The sequence below is a fragment of the Coturnix japonica genome, chromosome 20 (genome assembly GCF_001577835.2).
Source record: "Coturnix japonica isolate 7356 chromosome 20, Coturnix japonica 2.1, whole genome shotgun sequence".
Taxonomy (NCBI): Eukaryota; Metazoa; Chordata; class Aves; order Galliformes; family Phasianidae; genus Coturnix; species Coturnix japonica.
Window position 1 is genome coordinate 1,125,984 of NC_029535.1, and position 17,495 is coordinate 1,143,478.

The 17,495-nt window shown below is 39.1% G+C and overlaps 1 protein-coding gene across 2 annotated transcripts in view; it reads left to right on the plus strand.

The window, feature by feature from the left end:
• The window catches only part of LOC107322836 (ubiquinol-cytochrome-c reductase complex assembly factor 1), a 50,476-nt gene that overhangs the window by 1,097 nt on the left and 31,884 nt on the right, over positions 1-17,495 (plus strand). For both annotated transcript variants that reach the window (XM_032448535.1, XM_015881341.2), the window contains exons 2-6: positions 1,526-1,630; positions 3,078-3,182; positions 7,297-7,401; positions 10,269-10,341; positions 16,085-16,142. In XM_032448535.1, the coding sequence (XP_032304426.1) occupies positions 1,526-1,630; positions 3,078-3,182; positions 7,297-7,401; positions 10,269-10,341; positions 16,085-16,142 (446 nt within the window). The remainder of the gene's footprint in view (positions 1-1,525; positions 1,631-3,077; positions 3,183-7,296; positions 7,402-10,268; positions 10,342-16,084; positions 16,143-17,495) is intronic.

Consider the following 17,495-nt stretch of genomic DNA (forward strand, 5'->3'; position numbering starts at 1 on the left):
AAGAGGCAATTGCTAGCAAAAAGGGAGGGGGAAGCCAGGTGGGAGTGGAGCAGAGGGTTGGGAAGCAGTGAGTCACTGAGGGTTCAGCTGTCTCTGGAGCTGTATTTCAGGGTGCCAGTTTCAATGAAAAGCTCCTTGCAAAAGGTGTATGTTTGTCTCCTAGCCTTCCTATCCCCATGCTCCTATCTCATCTGCTTCTGGTATTCCTATTTTTGCAGTTATTTTTGCAGAGGAAGCTGCTTGAGTTTTTTTTCCTAGTTGGAAGGAATTCTCTTTGGTCAAGATGTAGTTGTCTGCTATTTTTGTGGTCTGAAGCACCTTGCTTTATGATTAGAGAAACACAGGAGCTGTAGGAAGTGGTAAAGGTACACAGACACAGATAGGAGGCAGAGGATTTCTAGCAGCAGGCAATGTAGTTCTGCCCAAGCTTTGTGATATCGTGATTGCTGACCCATGGTGTTTCACGCTATCATCTTTTGCAGTAGGATTTAATGGTTGCCTAATCAAATAAAAGCAAATCTTCAGCCTGCAAATATTTCTTCTTTGTACTGAAAATAAGAAGGGACAGTTTTGTTTTCTTCTAATATTCATGCTTTCTCAGGCAATCCTTGAATAATGCAATCCAGAATATTTTCTGAACGTTTCCGTTAACAGTTCTGTTGTAGTAAAACAGTTCTCTACCTAAGAATAGATTCTGATATTGTTTGTCTGCTACCTATGGCTTTCTTAAGAGTTGCCAGAAAGGGTTTAGAAGGCCAAAGATATTTTCTTTCACCTGGATCTTGATCGGACAGCTGGCTGTTGGCTACCATGGAGTAACTCCATTTGATTTAGACTAGGCATGTTTTCTTTCAGACATATTGTAAATAAAGAGCAGAATTTGTGGTTTAAATGGAAGGTGGTCTGCAAATAGTGATAAATGGCTTAGGGAAGATCCCTTAAGACACTGTTTTCCCTTATTTCTGTATGTTTTTAATGATAAATGTCTCTTTTTATCCCCTTTTTATGAAGGAGACAAGTATTATATTAGCTTGAGTATAACAAATAAATGAAAGGTGCAAAGATAACCTTTTTTTCTATATTGCCTCTAATTCCTATTAAAGAATCTTTTTCTTGTTGAAATTTGCTGGGACAATATATGTGTTTTGTAGTACTAAAATGCAGTGTCAGAGTATGACAAAGATGCATAAAATCTGAGTGCTTGAGTGCATTTTAGAGATCATTCGGTCAATGGAATAAATATCTGAATTCATTCTCTAGTTATAAATGTCACGGTGTACTTTATGATTTGGACAGCCCCCTGCTTCCTTTGACTGATCTGCTTCTGCCATCACACTCAGGTTGCATGACTTTATTGGAGGGCAAGGGATTTTTTTTATAGTCGAAATTTATGTTTCTGTCAAACGCAAGTTAGGAATTTGATCTGAGGCTTTTGTTTAAATAACTAAAACCTGTGGAAACGGGAGGACAGTTAAACTCTTCATGACTATTAGAATCCTCTTTTTCATTGCTCATCTTGTTCCAGAGCTGCCAGGTTGAAGTAACTCAATGGATAGCAGCTTGCAGTGGACTATTACAGACGGCCATGGTCCAAGGCCAGTGTAGAAGGATGCTTCATGGTATTTTCCAGGTAGGGTATCACTGTTCATTAACTACGTAAAGACTGGGATTTAAATCTGTAATAGTTTTTATGAGACTTCCAGCAATGCTGTCCTTGCTTCACTGTTGATATATTGCTGAAATATCAAGGCAACTTGAAAGCTTTCTGCTGCTGAATGAGTGAGCTCCCCTACTCTCTATTACATGGTTGTCATTCTATCAATGTAGTCTTTTAGTGGGAAAGAATATGAAAGTGTTTTGAGTAGATTACGTGCAAAATTTGAAATGTAGAAGTAGTTTTTCCAAAGCAGCTGTTACAAATTTGCCACATTTACAGTTACTTGCCAGCATTTTATTGTATAGAGCATATATATACCATGGCAGCCTTAGGCTTCCTAGTATTGATAATATGTTTGCCTAGCACCATGCAACACAGAGTAATATTGTTTCAGTAATAAAAGCAATGCTTTGCTTTGCTGCTTACAGTTTTTAAGTAGCATTCGTAGTGTCAGATGTGTCTATCCATAGTAAACTAACCATAAGATCACTTAATAGTGGCTAATTGTTGGAGTTTAAAAATCCATATATGAGAATGCATTAAAAAATGCATATGGGAAAAGATGCAGACTATCGGAGCAAAATTTGGGTATGTCTGAGTGTTTTCTTCTTGCATACAATAAAACCAGAGGACGTTAAGCCTCCTCTTCTCCTGTGTGTTGCATCTGGACCAGTAGTGTTGGAGGCAGTGAAGGAAATAAGTGGTTTTCAAGTTGACTGATAAAGTTAAACTTAACTTTGAGCCACCTGTTTGGTTCTAGTAGGAGTCTGGGAATGACTACACTGAACAGAACAGCATATTTACTTTATCTGAATTTATTCATAGACAGTTGGCCACTAATCTGGATAAGCTGGGAAGATACTGTAGATGTGTGTCCCACTTCTTGTGTGGAGATGCTTCTTGCTTTTATGTGATGTTATTCCTTATTGTATAGTAGCTTTGTAGCACAAGTCATGTGCCATGTAGATGTTAAAGTGATCACTGTTACTCTGCAATTGGTTTTACTCGAGTCTTGGCCACAAGGGCAACTGAATGGACCATAAAGTTACAGATAAAAATAGTATGGTCTGTTTTCCCACCAGGCCAGCAAGAAGAATTATTCTTTACTAAAAGGTTAAAAGAATGCAATTGTGAGGAAATCAAAGCAGGTAGCTTGTCATTCTTGAGTTCTGCCAGATAGATTCATCAGCACATTTTCAGAACACTTAAAAATACGTAGTGTGGAGCATTAAGCATGGGCAGCCATTTTGTTTGTGAAAGTTAGTAATAGGTTTGTGCTTTTTGTAGCATGAAGCTCTTCAGAATTGTACCAAATTGGCTTGGAAGCAAAGTAAGGATCATTGTTGTAGAGTTAAGTATTCATTAGTCAGTGATCTGTTCAATATTTCCTTTTCTTTCTTTGTTCTGTCCTTTTTACTAGAGATGCAAGACTGGTCAGTTCCAGCAGCCTAAAGCCTGTGGCGGATTGATTGAAGGCAATGGAGCCAAAATGCATCAGAACAGATTGATTTACAGTACAAATAAGGTTAGAAGAGTTCGATGTTTTTGTTATTGGAGAGCACTTTACACTAAGAATTAGATAGGAACAGGTAACGAAATGCTTTGAGAACATGTAGCTGATTAATCTATGTCACATGGTTTAGAGCAGCATTAATAATAGGTCCAATAATTTGAGAAATGCTCAATTGCTTTCCAGAAAATGAAGTTCTATCTTAGGAAAGTCAAATCACAGCTGGATTGTTTGTGATGAATGTTCTTATTATAAGCTCAATAAGGAAAGAAGGTAAGTTTAAGGAGAGTACTTACTAGTGGCATGGATGCCAGATACTATCTTCTCACCTTCAGAGAAGGAAATGCAGAAGTTGCCCATACGTATTGGCAGTGAATGAGTCCTGATTCCTTACCTTGGAGATAATGTGTAACAGAAGTTTTGCCATCTGCTAAACTGAAAGTTGTCATGTTGTATATTAATAAAGACTAATTATTGTTATACTTTTTATGTTATCTGTATTATTTTGTTAATTTGTGATGTCTGCATCTATTACATTTATTGTCTTTCATCTTAGTATAGAAGTCTTCTGGAGCATGAATCACCTCCAGAATGTAATCAAAGGGAATCAGCATCTATCAATTAGTAAATGTCCTGATCCTACTCTTGCTATTTCATTGTGAAGGCAATGGCAAAACAGAATGTTCACAAAAGAAAAGGGAGGGCAGGGAAAAGCACAGTAAGGGAATTATGGGTAAAACTTGCATAAAGATCCCATTTTACTCTCTGTCTGATTTTGTGTTTTGCTGGTATAGGTGTTAGAAATGTTTGGAATTTGAATTGCTTATTTTGACATGGGCAGTTAAAATGAACAAGGAGATGTGTGAAACTGAACTACTGGCTGCTCTTTGCACCTTAACTACAAGTTTTTTGTTTTTTTTTTTTTGTTCTTTATTAGCCACTTACTCAGTTTTTCAGCTGGTGAGGCAAACCAAACTTTTTTTTTCCAGACAAAAACTGAAACAAACAAAATGGCTTGTACCACTTACATCATGAATTGAGCTAAGAATAGATTCCAGGCTGGGGCATAGCCTCGTCGCTGTGCCTGCCTGGGACACCTCGTACATTTGCAGAAATACCATTTAAAGGGCAGATGTGGGAGAGCAAAGGATGGCAAGATGATAGATCTAACAAGTAGAAGTGGTGTGAAGATCTTCAAGTTGGGAGCAGGGTCCTTGGTTTTGGTGTATTCCTCATTTAGCCTTTTCCAGTATAAAAGTAGAGAGAGGTATAAGGGAGCTTCTGGATTAAAATAGCCCTGGGGTGTCTTAAAACAGAATAGGTAAGATAGATAAGTTTTCGGACTGCAACCTTATTATTTTGAGTAGAGAAATACTTGTCTTTGAAATGTGAACTTGATGAGCTACCCCTGTTGGAAAAGTGGCTTAGAATTAAGGGGAAGCTCCAATTGTTTCTTTTTTTATATTTTCTGAGAAAATAATTTTAGTTTTGAGCTCTCAGTTTTTGTGTCTTGAGCAAGAAAAATGGGCATATGTGCCTTTCACTGTTTCAGAGCTTGTTTAAATTTAAAGGAGATTTCAAGAATGTTTTGTTTTCTGTTTGATTTTTATATGCACTTAAGTGACTGTTTAATTGCATTTAGCTATAGTTGTAGCATTGTCAAAATGGACTGTATATCTCTGTCCATACACTGAGCAAAGAATTCACTGCTTAAATCCCTTCTGTGTTTTCTGAGCTAGTTGAGTCAGACTTCTGAATGAAGTAAGAGTCATGGCAGTTTGTAGCAGAAGGCTGTTCTCTGGTCTTTTATGCTTTTTGTGATGAGCAAACAACAGTTGAATCGAGATAGTGTTGGCTTGTAACTTCATTTCCTCTGTATAATGAAAAGTCTGTACCAAAGGAGGCTTCAGAATGCATTTGTAGCCAGGGGACACATTGAGAAATTGGTGTGCTTGGGTTCACTAGGGATTTAGTATCATTTTAATTGATGTGGAATTTGATATAGTGAGCTTGGTGTGACAGTGCGACTTTGGGACTGAAGTCTTCCATTGAGTGTATTCTTTTGTTGCCTACCTGCCTTATGAAGATATTCTATGACATAACATTAGGGTTCATTTTTAGTGCAGAGAAGAATAATGCATGGGATGATCTTGAAAAGCCAAGTACTAAAGATGGGATTAAATCTTTATTTACATACTCATTAATTCATTGGGTCCTATCACATGTGGCAGAGGTTTGAAAGTGCTTTTACAGATGTGGCTGTTCTACATGTTAGCAGTGGATTAGAGAACAGGTTTAGTGGCCAGTATTCAAAGCAAGGGCCTGTGAGGTCTTGGGCAGCATGACACTGCCTGACTTTATTACTGATAGGTAATAAAATGGTGCTGAGCAAGTTTCTTCATATTGATCTAGGCACAGTGGAGGTAAAGACATTAACAGCCATCTGTGAGTTGTACATGTGTACAAATCATTTTATCTCAAATGCCCTCTGTATGCTATGGAGATTGATTTATGTCTTAAAGCTACAGTTTTTATCGCCTTTGCAGTTAGTTTCTTATTGTAGTATATCGGGTTGAGCTGGATATACGTCAGTGTTTTAATACTTATTTATCATTCAGGTCATTTCAAAAGTTAGTCGTGCTAAGGAAGCTGTAGAGAATGTACAAATTATGAGAAATCTGAAAAGCCGCTTGTTTGTGCAGTGGATATTTTAGGGCTTTCTTAAATTAACGACTGATAATTGATGGGCATATATGTAATACTGGTCTATAAAATTAGTGAAAGATACTGAAATGGCAGTCTGCATCTTATGAATTTGGAGCTTTCAGTGAACTCACAAGGTTTGGGGCACAAGAGAATTGATTTTACACATCAAAGCAGTGAAATCCGTGTACCACAAGTGTGCTGTGGAGGTTAAATGTTCAAAAACTGTTTGGGGTGCTGGAATTGTAGCTTCCAATAATAAATGAGTGCATTCATTTCTAGTTCAGGGATGAAACTTTAAAGCTGCACAAGTACACCCTTGGGAGCTGCAGTGTATGTGACTGTATTTCCCTGCTCTTCCAAGTTGCTCTTCCAAGTATCTGCAACTGGTCCTTGTTGGAGTTGGGGGACTGGTCTGAGCGTTCTGGCCATGTGTGTCAGTTCTTATGTTCCTGAATTGCTTCCCTACTGAGAAAATTCTTGGTATGTTCATGTCTTAGGAGGAAGTGCATTGTGGAATTCCATCAGCTCAAAGCAATTTAACTTTCCTTGGTAAGGGAACTTCCTCAGATGAAAATGGTTCACAGCTGCATTCCTCAAGTATACATAGGAGATTCACTTGCAGTAGGTTTTGGTTTGAATGGTGAAAATTAGTTTTTTGATAACATAATGCTTGTACCAAATTCATTGGAATTAAGTATACTTGATTTATTAGAAATTAGTTTCTGGACTACAAATAGCAACTATGTTTTGTTGTTCAGTACTGCTGGGATGTTTCAGGCAGAATGCCATCAATGTTTCTTATCAGCCTACTGCTGTTTAAGATGTGTAGGTAAAACCTTTATCTTCGTGTTTGCAGGCACTGCAAGTCATTGAGGACTGAATATTTCTCTGACCTAGATTTCCTGCAAATAAAATTGAAAATAACTGTAATGGAAATAAGAATCTGGTGGAGCTTTTCAGTTAGAACAGTGAGTTCCTGTAGCTTCATTACCTTGGTTTATATAATATGTAATTACTCTAGAATGCAATTTGTCTCTGAGAATGAGAGGGCATGTGAAAGGACCCAGAATTTATCTTATTTACAGTTTATTTGCTCTCTTTCTGTGATTTATGTACTCATTTTATCTGCTCGAGTGAAGGGCAGTCATTCAGAAAGAATATGGTAATCCAGCATAGGAGCACTGTTTTAGAAAGCAGATTTCTGTACATTCAGAGCTTATAGTGGAATGCTTGTATTTATAAATAGAGGAATGTCAAGTAAGAAAAAGCAGGTTGCTATTCTGCAGAAAAAAAAGTGTATGTTTTTTTGAACAAAGAAAGTAACCAGAAAATCTGAGATTCTCTTATGAAGCTTGTAGCTTGCCTAAAATGGTCTGTCAGATCTAATTGCTGAGACTGATATGATAATCTTTCTATTTTACAGCAACTGTCTGCGAAAGATTCTGTGCAGACTGAAGAGAAAGTGGGTCCTTTCACAAGGATAATAGAAGCGATGGGTTTCACAGGCCCACTGAAGTACAGCAGATGGGTAAAGTGTTTGACATCTTCTTGGTTGTTTAATACTTCTGGCTTTCTTAAGGAGAAAAAAAAATGCATAACCAGCTCTTTTTTTCTTATGTTGGGAGCAGTACTTCTATGGAACAGTTCTAATTATTACTCATATTATTACTTTGTAATGTGGGAGTCTGGTAATCCAGAGCTGGAAGCTGCCCTAGTTGGTGTGTTGTCATCATCGATGTAAGCAGGGGTATTGGATTTGGTTTGTAGGGTCTTCATTAAACTGTCCTAAATTTCTTCTGAAATCCTATCTTCCTCTTCATTGATGCACCAAGGGACATGATATCGCACTTAAAGACAGTAGAGCTACTGTCCACGTAGATCAGCATCTTGTCTCTGATAAATGACCAATAGTAGTTATCTAGAAAGAATCTGATTACAGGAAAATCATACAGTGGCACTTCTCTCATGTACTTCTCTGCCTTTCATCTGCCTTTCAACAGTTGTCTATTTCAGGATGGTGTAAGCATTTTTCTGTAGTATCCACTGATGGATTTTTGTTCTATAAATTTGTACAGTTGCACTTGAAACTCTCATAAGCTTATAGTTTCCATAGCGTCCTATATCCCAGAATTCCATAGCTGAAGTATATGCTGTGGGAAGAAGAGCAGTTGTTTTCAATTGTTTTTTTTAATGGTGATGTTTCTTTCTTTGGCGTGAATGTTCACTTTCTCCCATTCACTTGTGACATTATAGTCTAAAATATGCCATATTAGCTGAGCTTTCCACTGGACTGAAGAGGACCAAGTCTAACTTGTTTCTGTTGCTGGATGTCTGTCACGTTTTTATTTTTGTTGGCTTTCTTTAATTCTTTCAGTGCTCTGTATTTCTGTGGCAGGAGGATCTCCCACATGGATGGTAGTGAGATGTGTTACTACTGTGGTTAGTGTTGCTTTTCAGTCATAGCCTGGGGCAAAGTCACCAAAACACCCTTATCTTATGTGTTTTTTAGATGGTCTTTCCCTGAAGCTGTTGTTAACAGCGATTAAATGAGAGCAGTTCTGTAGAACAGTTTCAGTTCCATCTGCAGAGAGGAAAAAGGCAGAGATGAAATTGTGAATTTAGCTTTGAACCAGGACATGATATAAAGCTGTAACTACTTCTCCTGTAACTACAGGAGAAGGTGTCATGATCCTGTGACTGGGAAGGGCTGAGCCCATCTGTACCAAAGTCAAAAGGCTGTCAGGTGCTTTGAATACCTGCAAGGCCGAGTGGAAGTTTTCTGAGACCAGTATGAAGCAGTTGCTTATTGCATCTTGCTCTGCAGAAAGAAAATAGAAAGAAAAGATAATTGTATCTTAAGGGGGTGAGTTATTTTGTTTAAAAATCAGTTGCTTTTATCAGGTGCTGCTAAACCTCATGAGGGAGTAGTTTCTCTCCCATGTGTTTGTATACATATTGTTGTAATAAAGATTCTCATTAGCTACAAGTGTTGATTCAGAGTTCTCCTTAATTGCTTCTCTTTACTGCCTGCTTTTGGCTAGGGCACTTGGGTTTGAAGAGAGTTATTTTGTGGTTAGGGCCCAAGAGACCTGAGTTCATTTTTGGCCTTGCCAGTGCTATGAGATCTTAGGGAAGTTTCTTAATATTTCTGTTTTTTTACCACTTTCTTCTCCCTCCCCCTTTACCTCTTTTACCCACCAAAACCTCCATGATTAAATTTCACCAGTTTCTCCTGTGTTACTTGCCTAATTTAAAGGCTGGATTGCAGAAACTGCTCTTTACAATATGTTTTTAATGTCTAGTAATGCCTGCTCTGGGGCAGTGGCTTTCACAAGGGAGATCTCTAGTCCCAGGCCAGGCAGTGTTTCCTTTAAAATGGAAACCTTCACAACTCCAGTAAATGGTGTAAATTATTTTACTGCATGAATTTTAGACATGCACTCAATTGTTGAGAAAGCTTCTAATCCTTCATTTTTGACAGAGCTCTGCAAAAAAAAAAAAAAAAGAAATATAATAGCCCCAGTGTTTCCACAGCAGATCAGTTGTAACCTCCCTATCCTGGTTGGAGGATATACAAATAATACTTTGGTAATTTGAAGCATCGCTCAACAGGTGTAGGGTCTTTATCTATAGCATAGTGATTATTGACACAATCCTTAATTGATATCTATTAAAAACAAACAAATCAACCCAATACTTCTTTCTGGCCTCCGGTTTTTTATTTCTTTTTTGCTTCCCTTGAGATTGATGGAAAGGAAGGGACAGCAGTTCTTCTCTTGCAGATCTTTTCTGTCATTTCTTGTTTTCTTTAGTGCTTCAGCGTACATATCTTGGTAATGTGTGGTGCCCTTGGGTGTTCCTGGTGGAATAGCAGGCCATGAACAAAATTAAGCTCTGAAGCACCTGAAATATACATCATATTCATCACGTGGCATTATTTCTTTGTCTTTAAAGCTTTGCTAGTCAGTTTTCATTATTGTGGGGAGGAAGAAGATGTTTCTAGTGCCTGTTTGCTATACAACTTCCTGAACATTAAATTATCCACTCTCATGTACATAAACAGTGAAAATTATTGGAGTTGGGATCTTTGGAGTCTATGTGGAGAAAGCCATTTCATTCTGTGATGCAAATATTATATTAAACTAGATAGAGAAGGGTATTCATGAAGTCATTTAGCCATGTTTTGGGGTTGTATTTTTTGCCTCAAGGCAGGATGAATGATACTCTGGTAATTCCTGAGAGATAATATGATGTTTAACATGCTCTCAAATCTTGAGGCATTGTGATTCTTAGAAGTCTTTGTAGAAGATGGCAGCATATGTGTTTAACAAAACGGGCAGTGTCCACTGGCTCTCATCATGAATACTCTGTGTGTTGTCTTTTCTTTTTCTTTAGAAAATTAAGGTAGCAGCTTTGCGCATGTACACATGCTGTGTGGAGAAAACTGACTACGAGGAATTTTTTAACAGTAAGTCGTGAATTTGATGATATTAGAATTTGAAGTATTACCCTGATGAGAGAAATGCTGATGAAAGTTGCATAGAATTATAGATAAGAGAGCAGTTAGACTTTCCAGGGGCCAACAGTGCACGGCCAACAAGAAGCTGTTCTACAACATTACACAGGGCAAAGGTGCTGGGGAGTGCTCTGGAGTCTGAAGTCATTAGATTTTGTGTCCTGTAGTGATTAACAAGGGTGGGGTAGGTAAAAAACTCAGAATAACCTGGAACTGGAAGAGTGTTGCCTTTTCTGTTACCGAGAGTGAGGTAAATGAAGAATCCAGATGCCTATTCCTTTTTTTTTTCCCTGTGGTCTAATGGTCTCTGTGTCCTATCTGTCCCATGACAAGTTCTGGGAAGGTCTAGTGTAAGGCATATCTTTGTTCATCTAGTGCAAAACGTACTGAGAGGGGTTTGTTATATGATGTTGCTGCTGCAAAAATTTCCAATGGTTTTCAGAAGGTTTTCCAAAACTCTGATGTGGTTTCAGAGGTGGTAGAATTGAGAGAACTCTGTAAGCAGTTGGAGTCATCATTAGCGATCAGAAAACTGGAACCTCGTTTTTTGCTGTGCACATACCGCTGCTCAGCTGTATGCCCCCTCAGACTTCCCCTTCTTCATCATATTTGCCTTTCAGGTAGCGGTGTTGCTATTTTTAGCTGTTGTTTCACTATCTCTGCTTAACAGATTAGAGGAATTTCAAAACGTGTCTGGGAAGGAGATGCCAAGTCTCCTCTTTGTCACTGATTTTCAGGCTTACTACTGAGTAAAAATCACTTCAGTTGTATTCTTGGCATCATCTTGCTGTTTTAAAGCAAGAATTCTCAGAGCTCTTTAAGTGCATCACAAAGAGCAGGTGACCTTTCCCTCATGTTTCTCCAGAATGTCACTGTTGCTCCTTTTTTCTTTTTTGCTCTACATCATAATTTGTAGCCAGTCCAGCTCTGATTTGACACCTGGGGAACTCCTATTGCATACACTTGAGACCTTTGTTCCATAAGGAAATAGTGTCCATCTGAGCAAAGCAAGCTGTGTGATGTGTCTTCTGCTGTTATAAAAATCCTGTGGTGTTCAAGTCTTCGGCTGTGGCTCCAAAGAAACCATTGCTCTGATACAAAAACAGATGTAAAGAGTTTCTGTTACGGTTCTCTACCTAGAGCTGTTTGGGAGATTGGCTTTAAAACCTAACAGGCATGTGACATGATCTGTATTTAAAAAATAGTTCCACCTGAGAGGTGGTTTGGGTGGGATGGACAGAGACCTTTGACACTGATGTAAAAGGGCTTAGGCTGTAGTTCCATGGGTAGCTGAGTTGAAGTAGTGGCCAAAGGGAAAAGGCTCGATTCTCTATTTTTTCCTGGGCTTTTCATGAGCTCTCTGCCTGTGCTCTGGACTGGAAATTACCACATCTACTGAAGTGTGTAGGTCTCTGTAAGAAAATAGTTGAGTGTTTTGCTGGCTTACTGTTTTGTTGTGTTAGGGAACTAGTGGCATGTAGAAGGGTCTGATGGCAAGCAGCTGTGGCTTAAATTGAGCAGTGGGAAATATGTGTTTAAAAAAACGGGAACATAGAACCATGCAAGGTATACAACTTTGCATTCAGGTTATCCTTTTAAAATCAAACTGGATCAATGAAAATGGGGTTTTCCTTTTCTGACTTGTTTCTTTTTCAAGTGAAGATGGGCAACCCTTAAGCCAGGACTACAGCTCATTCCCAAAACAGCAGTCTGGGTGACTGGGCTAGGAGACACAGGAAGCAGTTACCCTTAGTTCTGTTTCTCAGTGACGTAGCAAGCAAAGGTGTACCTGAGACCATGCTGATGTGGGTGCTGCATGCCCACACAATGAATTGCACTGTTCAGGACCCGTAAGAATAGTGATGCTGCAGTATGGGACCTGGCTCAGGTTTGTCTTCACCAAAACTGACTGCACACAGACCTAGCAGAGAATTTTATTTTTTTCTTGGCTTTGCTGCCCCCAGCACTTCTGGCTGAGGTTGCATGGTGTTGAGATATCCAAGTGAACTGCACAAAGTCAGCTCTGGTCTCTAGAGAGCTTATTAGCTTTTTCTCTGTAGTTTGTGAAAGCTGTTAACCTACTGAGCTGGCCTTGAAAACAGTACACTCATGCATGTGTAAAACCATTTGCGGGCTGATTAACCCTGTGTGATCAGGACTGGTTCTTCAGTGTTTCTGGACTTGCTTTTGTGATGTGGTTATGTTGTGGCTTGAATAATAACTGCATGACCATGAGGATCTTGTATTGGTGTGCAGATTTCTGTAAGGTGGTTTTCTGACAGGTGAGAATAGACTGCCAGGATATTATGGTGCTGAGGGCTAGAGCAATGACAGGTAGTGTTTCACATCTTATAGACTGTTGTGCTTTCTAGTGCCTTTCTGATGGTACCCAGGGAACATTCTGATAGTTTCTCTCATGCAGAATGAGCCCTGTGAACTGCCTTTCTCTGTGTTACACTTTTGGACAGTAGTGCCTAAAATACGTGAGTTGTGAATCCTCTGTAATATGTGAAGGAGGTGTTGCAATTGAGACAGTCCAGTATTATACTGCAGTTAATTTTATTATACCTGCCATTCTGCTGTCCCTTTGTCCATAAATGATCATAAAGCAGAATTTTGAGAACTTTGGTTAAAGGCTGATATTCAAATGTCTGCTACCCTGTACTGCTTATATGGAAAGTGGAGCTGTTTTAGGACTTCAGATACACTTTGTGTAAAAGAGAACAGAGAATTAGTAGAGGGAATAGATGGATTACCAGTACAAAACTTCCTGTGCATGAAGCTTGCAGAGTTTGAGTAGTTCTAACAAAATCAGGAAATCATAGAATCACAAGGTTGGAAAGGACCTACAAGATCATCCAGTCCAACCGTCCTCCCATTATCATTGTTACCACAGGCCGCTAAACTATATCTCTTAGCTCCTCATCCAGACACCTATTGAACACCACCAGGGACGGTGACTCTACCACCTCCCTGGGCAGCCATTCCAGTGCCTGACCACTCTCTGAGAGAACAAGTTCCTTCTTATGTCTAATCTGGACAGGCTGGAGAGCTGGGTGGTAAGAAATTGGATGAGGTTAAGCAAAAGCAAGTGCAGAGTCTTGCACCTAGGGAGGAATAATTGCATGCATCAGTACAGGTTGGGGGATGACCTGCTGGAGAGGAGCTCTGCAGGGAGGGACAAAGCCTCTCTGGAGGCTCCTTCCAACCCCTATGATTTTGTGATTCTGTGAATCTAAACCTCCTCTGGTACAAATGAAGTAACCATTAGTGAGGATAATGCCTCATATCTTATATTTGAAAGACCAGGAGAGCTTTTAGGATCAGATAGGTGATACTGAGAGTTGAGCTGGAATTTGTTGATGAGGCTGAGCTATAGGGTTGCCACAGTTCATCTTCAAATGTTAATACTATTAATTGCCCTATTGTCCTGCAGTTGTGGTAGCAAAGAGATGGCTCTATTTCCAGTAGTTTCTAGTGGGGCTGGTGATCAGAACAGAAGGGCTAGAGTTTACCTTCAACACTCTGGATCCTTCTGTTCTCTGCAGCCCCACAGGCATCTTGTAGATACGTGCCTGATCAACCTGTCAGTCGGTACTCTAAGAATGGGATACTGACTTTTTTTTTGCGGGATGTGGGGATGTTATCTCATTTCCTCCTTCCTTAAATTGTGCTGGTTGCATTTTCCATCACAAAAAAGTTCTACATTAAAGTTTGCTGCTCTTTCCTGATGCATTTTAGGTGCAATATATGACTGGAAAAAGAGATATGTCCCTATAAGTGTTTATGTCTCTTAAATACAGATGTGTGAACAGAGTGTGTTCTGCGGGCAGAATAGATTTATTCCCCAGCTGATAATATTACAGTATTTCATGGGTGGTGTTACTGTCTCATTGTTTTTTCCTGTCTAACTATACTCTGAAGTGAATAATTTTCTGTTGAATTTTAGGATGGATGTTTCCTGCAACTCCAAATTTTTGAAGTGCCTTCTTTTTAAAAAGCTGGTAACTAAGGGCAAACTTGTTACTCTAAAGCAACCATCCTTCTTTTAAATTAGGATATAGCCACTCCTAATACAGAAGTGCAACACTTGGGAAGTTGGAGGAAAAAAGTTCTTCCCTGAATTCTTCTACTGAATAGGTCTTTAAAAACCTTCAGAGTTTCCAGCAGTGGAGGTGTCAGCTTTGCTTTCCAGTGAAGAACAGTTTCTGTGGTAGAAGGCTGATGCATGGTAACTTCTATTTCAGAAACCTCTGTCTGTTGAACTAAGTGTCTCACTCTGAACCTTGTCCGTGGAACCCTCGTTTAATTAAATGGTTTGATTAATGCATGCACTGTGCACTCTTGCTCTGGTTGGAGATGCCTTGGCTTGCCTTTAGGTCAACGTATTCATTTCTAAGGTCTTGAACTATTTCTGTTAGGAATGAGACAGCCAAAAGGGGAAAAGGGTGGGGGAAACCTGTGGTTAACCTCCAAATATACCTTTAGTTAGTGTCTTTATACTCCCTTAGAGGTGGTGTAGGTGATGTATAGGCATCGATGCTGAAGGTTGGCACGTTCTGTCCCCTGATGGCATCATCTCTTTGAGGAGGAGGAATAGTGATGAGTTGCTTGTTTGTTGTGGTGGTTGCCTGACTGTGGTTGACATATAAAAAGAAAGAGGCTTTAAAAATTTTGCTTTGTGATCCATGTGAGCCTCCTTGTTGCTGCTTAAGAGCCAGGAAGTATAGGAGTTAGGAAAGAATACGTTGCAGTACAGAAAGATTGACTTCCCTGAGGCAGATCCAATGGGAGAGTCTGCTTCTGAATACTCTGCATCCCAGGTTTGAGTAGTGCAGAAGATGAGGCCAAGTGCTGGGTAGGCCAAGAGGTGAGGTCCTTCTCATAAGGGTACATCTTCAAGAGACAGCTGTAGAAATGGCTTCCCACAACTAGCTTTAAATCTGAGAGGAACTGAAGGACTTACTGTGCACATAACCCATAGGTCCATGCTTTTTTAGCATGAGGAAGAGCAGTCTGGTTTCTGTGGCATAGAGCCTAAATCTCCAGCCTCCCAACATCATGACACGAATGGTTTCATAGTGTAATGTCCACATGCGTGTAGACATCCCTGGGAAACCCAGCAGCTGTAGTAGTAGAACAGAATATGAAAAGAGAAATTATTTCCATTTTTGGTTTGTTCTTTTAATCCTACGATGTGATGGCTTGAGGCAAGGTACTCAGAGAGTGCCATGGGTTATGCATCCACATAGCAAGCCACAACAGCTGAGTGAGAGCAAAGCTAGCACAGTGAGCAGCATCCTGCCTCTGGCAGGAGGAATCAGCCCATGCTAAAGGAGGAGTGCAAGAACTGGACACTGCCTTGTAATTCTCTCCTGCTCTGGGATTTATCGAGGTAGAAGCCATATCTTTTTCTTTGTGATCCTTCATTGTGGTGGGTTTTTTTCCTCATAATAGTTTTACCTGAGTTCTAAATAGGTTAAGTCTATCTACAGTGTCCTGTGACTGCACGTTCTAGATCTTAGTGATATGTGACAGTAAATATTTGCTTCCAATGTGTCCTTACTGAGTAGAGCTAGAAATCAAATTATTAATATGTATTCAGATTTTGGTGTAGTGAATCTAATAGGTACAAAACCAGATTAAATTTAAATTAATATTTGTTTTTATTTATTTTTTTCTCTCTCCCATCAAGGGTGCCAAATGCCTGATACATTGAATTCATGGTTTCTAGTAGCCCAGCTTCATGTCTGGTAAGTGAAACTTGAATAGTAATATAAATAGTCTCAGGAAATAAAATTATATGTACCTTACTGTGCAAGAAAGTAGGCTCCATGATTATTGGTAACAGTGGCAACATTCAATTTACTAAATAATGAATTCTAATAGTTTTCTACTAAAGAGCAAAATGACCCATGGAGAAACTGACATCTTAAATCTCTGTATTCCTAGGTAATGGAATAACCCATGCCGTGAGCTTTCTAAAAGCCTTACTCAGCCTGTGTGGAAAAATCCTATTTAGGTGTTTTAGGAAAAGTTTAAATTTATGTAGAAGTGGTTTAAATTGTGAGAATTTGTGGTGGTTGAAGTTGCTGCTTGTCAGAAGCATTTAACAAATTATAGCACTGGCATTTATTCTTGCACCTCTGAAATGTACGTACAGGTTGGTGAATGCCAGCTTGGCTACATCTAAAAATATTTAACACCTTAAACATTAAGTTTTTTTCCTCCTTTTTCATTTGTGAAAAGAGTAGCCAAAAAAATCAGTTTTTCATCTAATATTACATACTTATAAAGGTCAGCAGGATGCACAGGGGAGTACAGTAATTCTTGTTAAGTGCCAGATCTTTCATGAAACTGAAGTCCATAGACTTACATTTAACTACCCAAAGACTCAAAAGGAAGTTTGTACTAAAATAGTTGCACTTAAGAACAGGCCCCTTATTTCCTTGCCTCCTTTTTTCTCCCCCCTTCCCTCCTTTTAATTTCCTGTCTCCTCAATATATTGAAAGATGGGGCAGCTCATTTCACTTAGGAATGAATTAATTAGTGGAACCATTGAATTGGTTAATGAAATCAGTGGGCTCAGTTAATGGGTCACCCTTGAGATTTGCAGTTTATTTCTTACTGTTCCATGTGAAAAGGGTTTCAATGACTGAATTAATTAATCATTTAGTTTGATATTTGGAAATCTGCATTAAATGTTGAAATCAAACCGCTTGTTTTAAGTACTTGAGGAGAAAGAAAGGGAGGCAACACAAATCTGCAAAAGACCCACACTTTTCATAACAATTTTGCATTGACAGGAAAATGTGCCGTGTAATAGCATGGCTTTCAAAACGCACAGTATTCTTTCACAACTGCTACGCGTGAAAGTAAATAAGGAAACTATGATAGGGAAGGTAATATTTGATAGCTGTTTATTTATGTAATATTTGATAGAAGTTTCACCTCTATGTCTGAGGAAGCCAAGAGTTGCTTCTCTTTGAGCCTGTGATGCTAAGGAGACCCTTAAGGAGAGAAACTGAAGTACTCTTATGCTTAAGCTATAGTCTGTGTTAACAAGAAGGTCCTGCACAAGCAGGAAGGAACAAAATTGCTGTTTC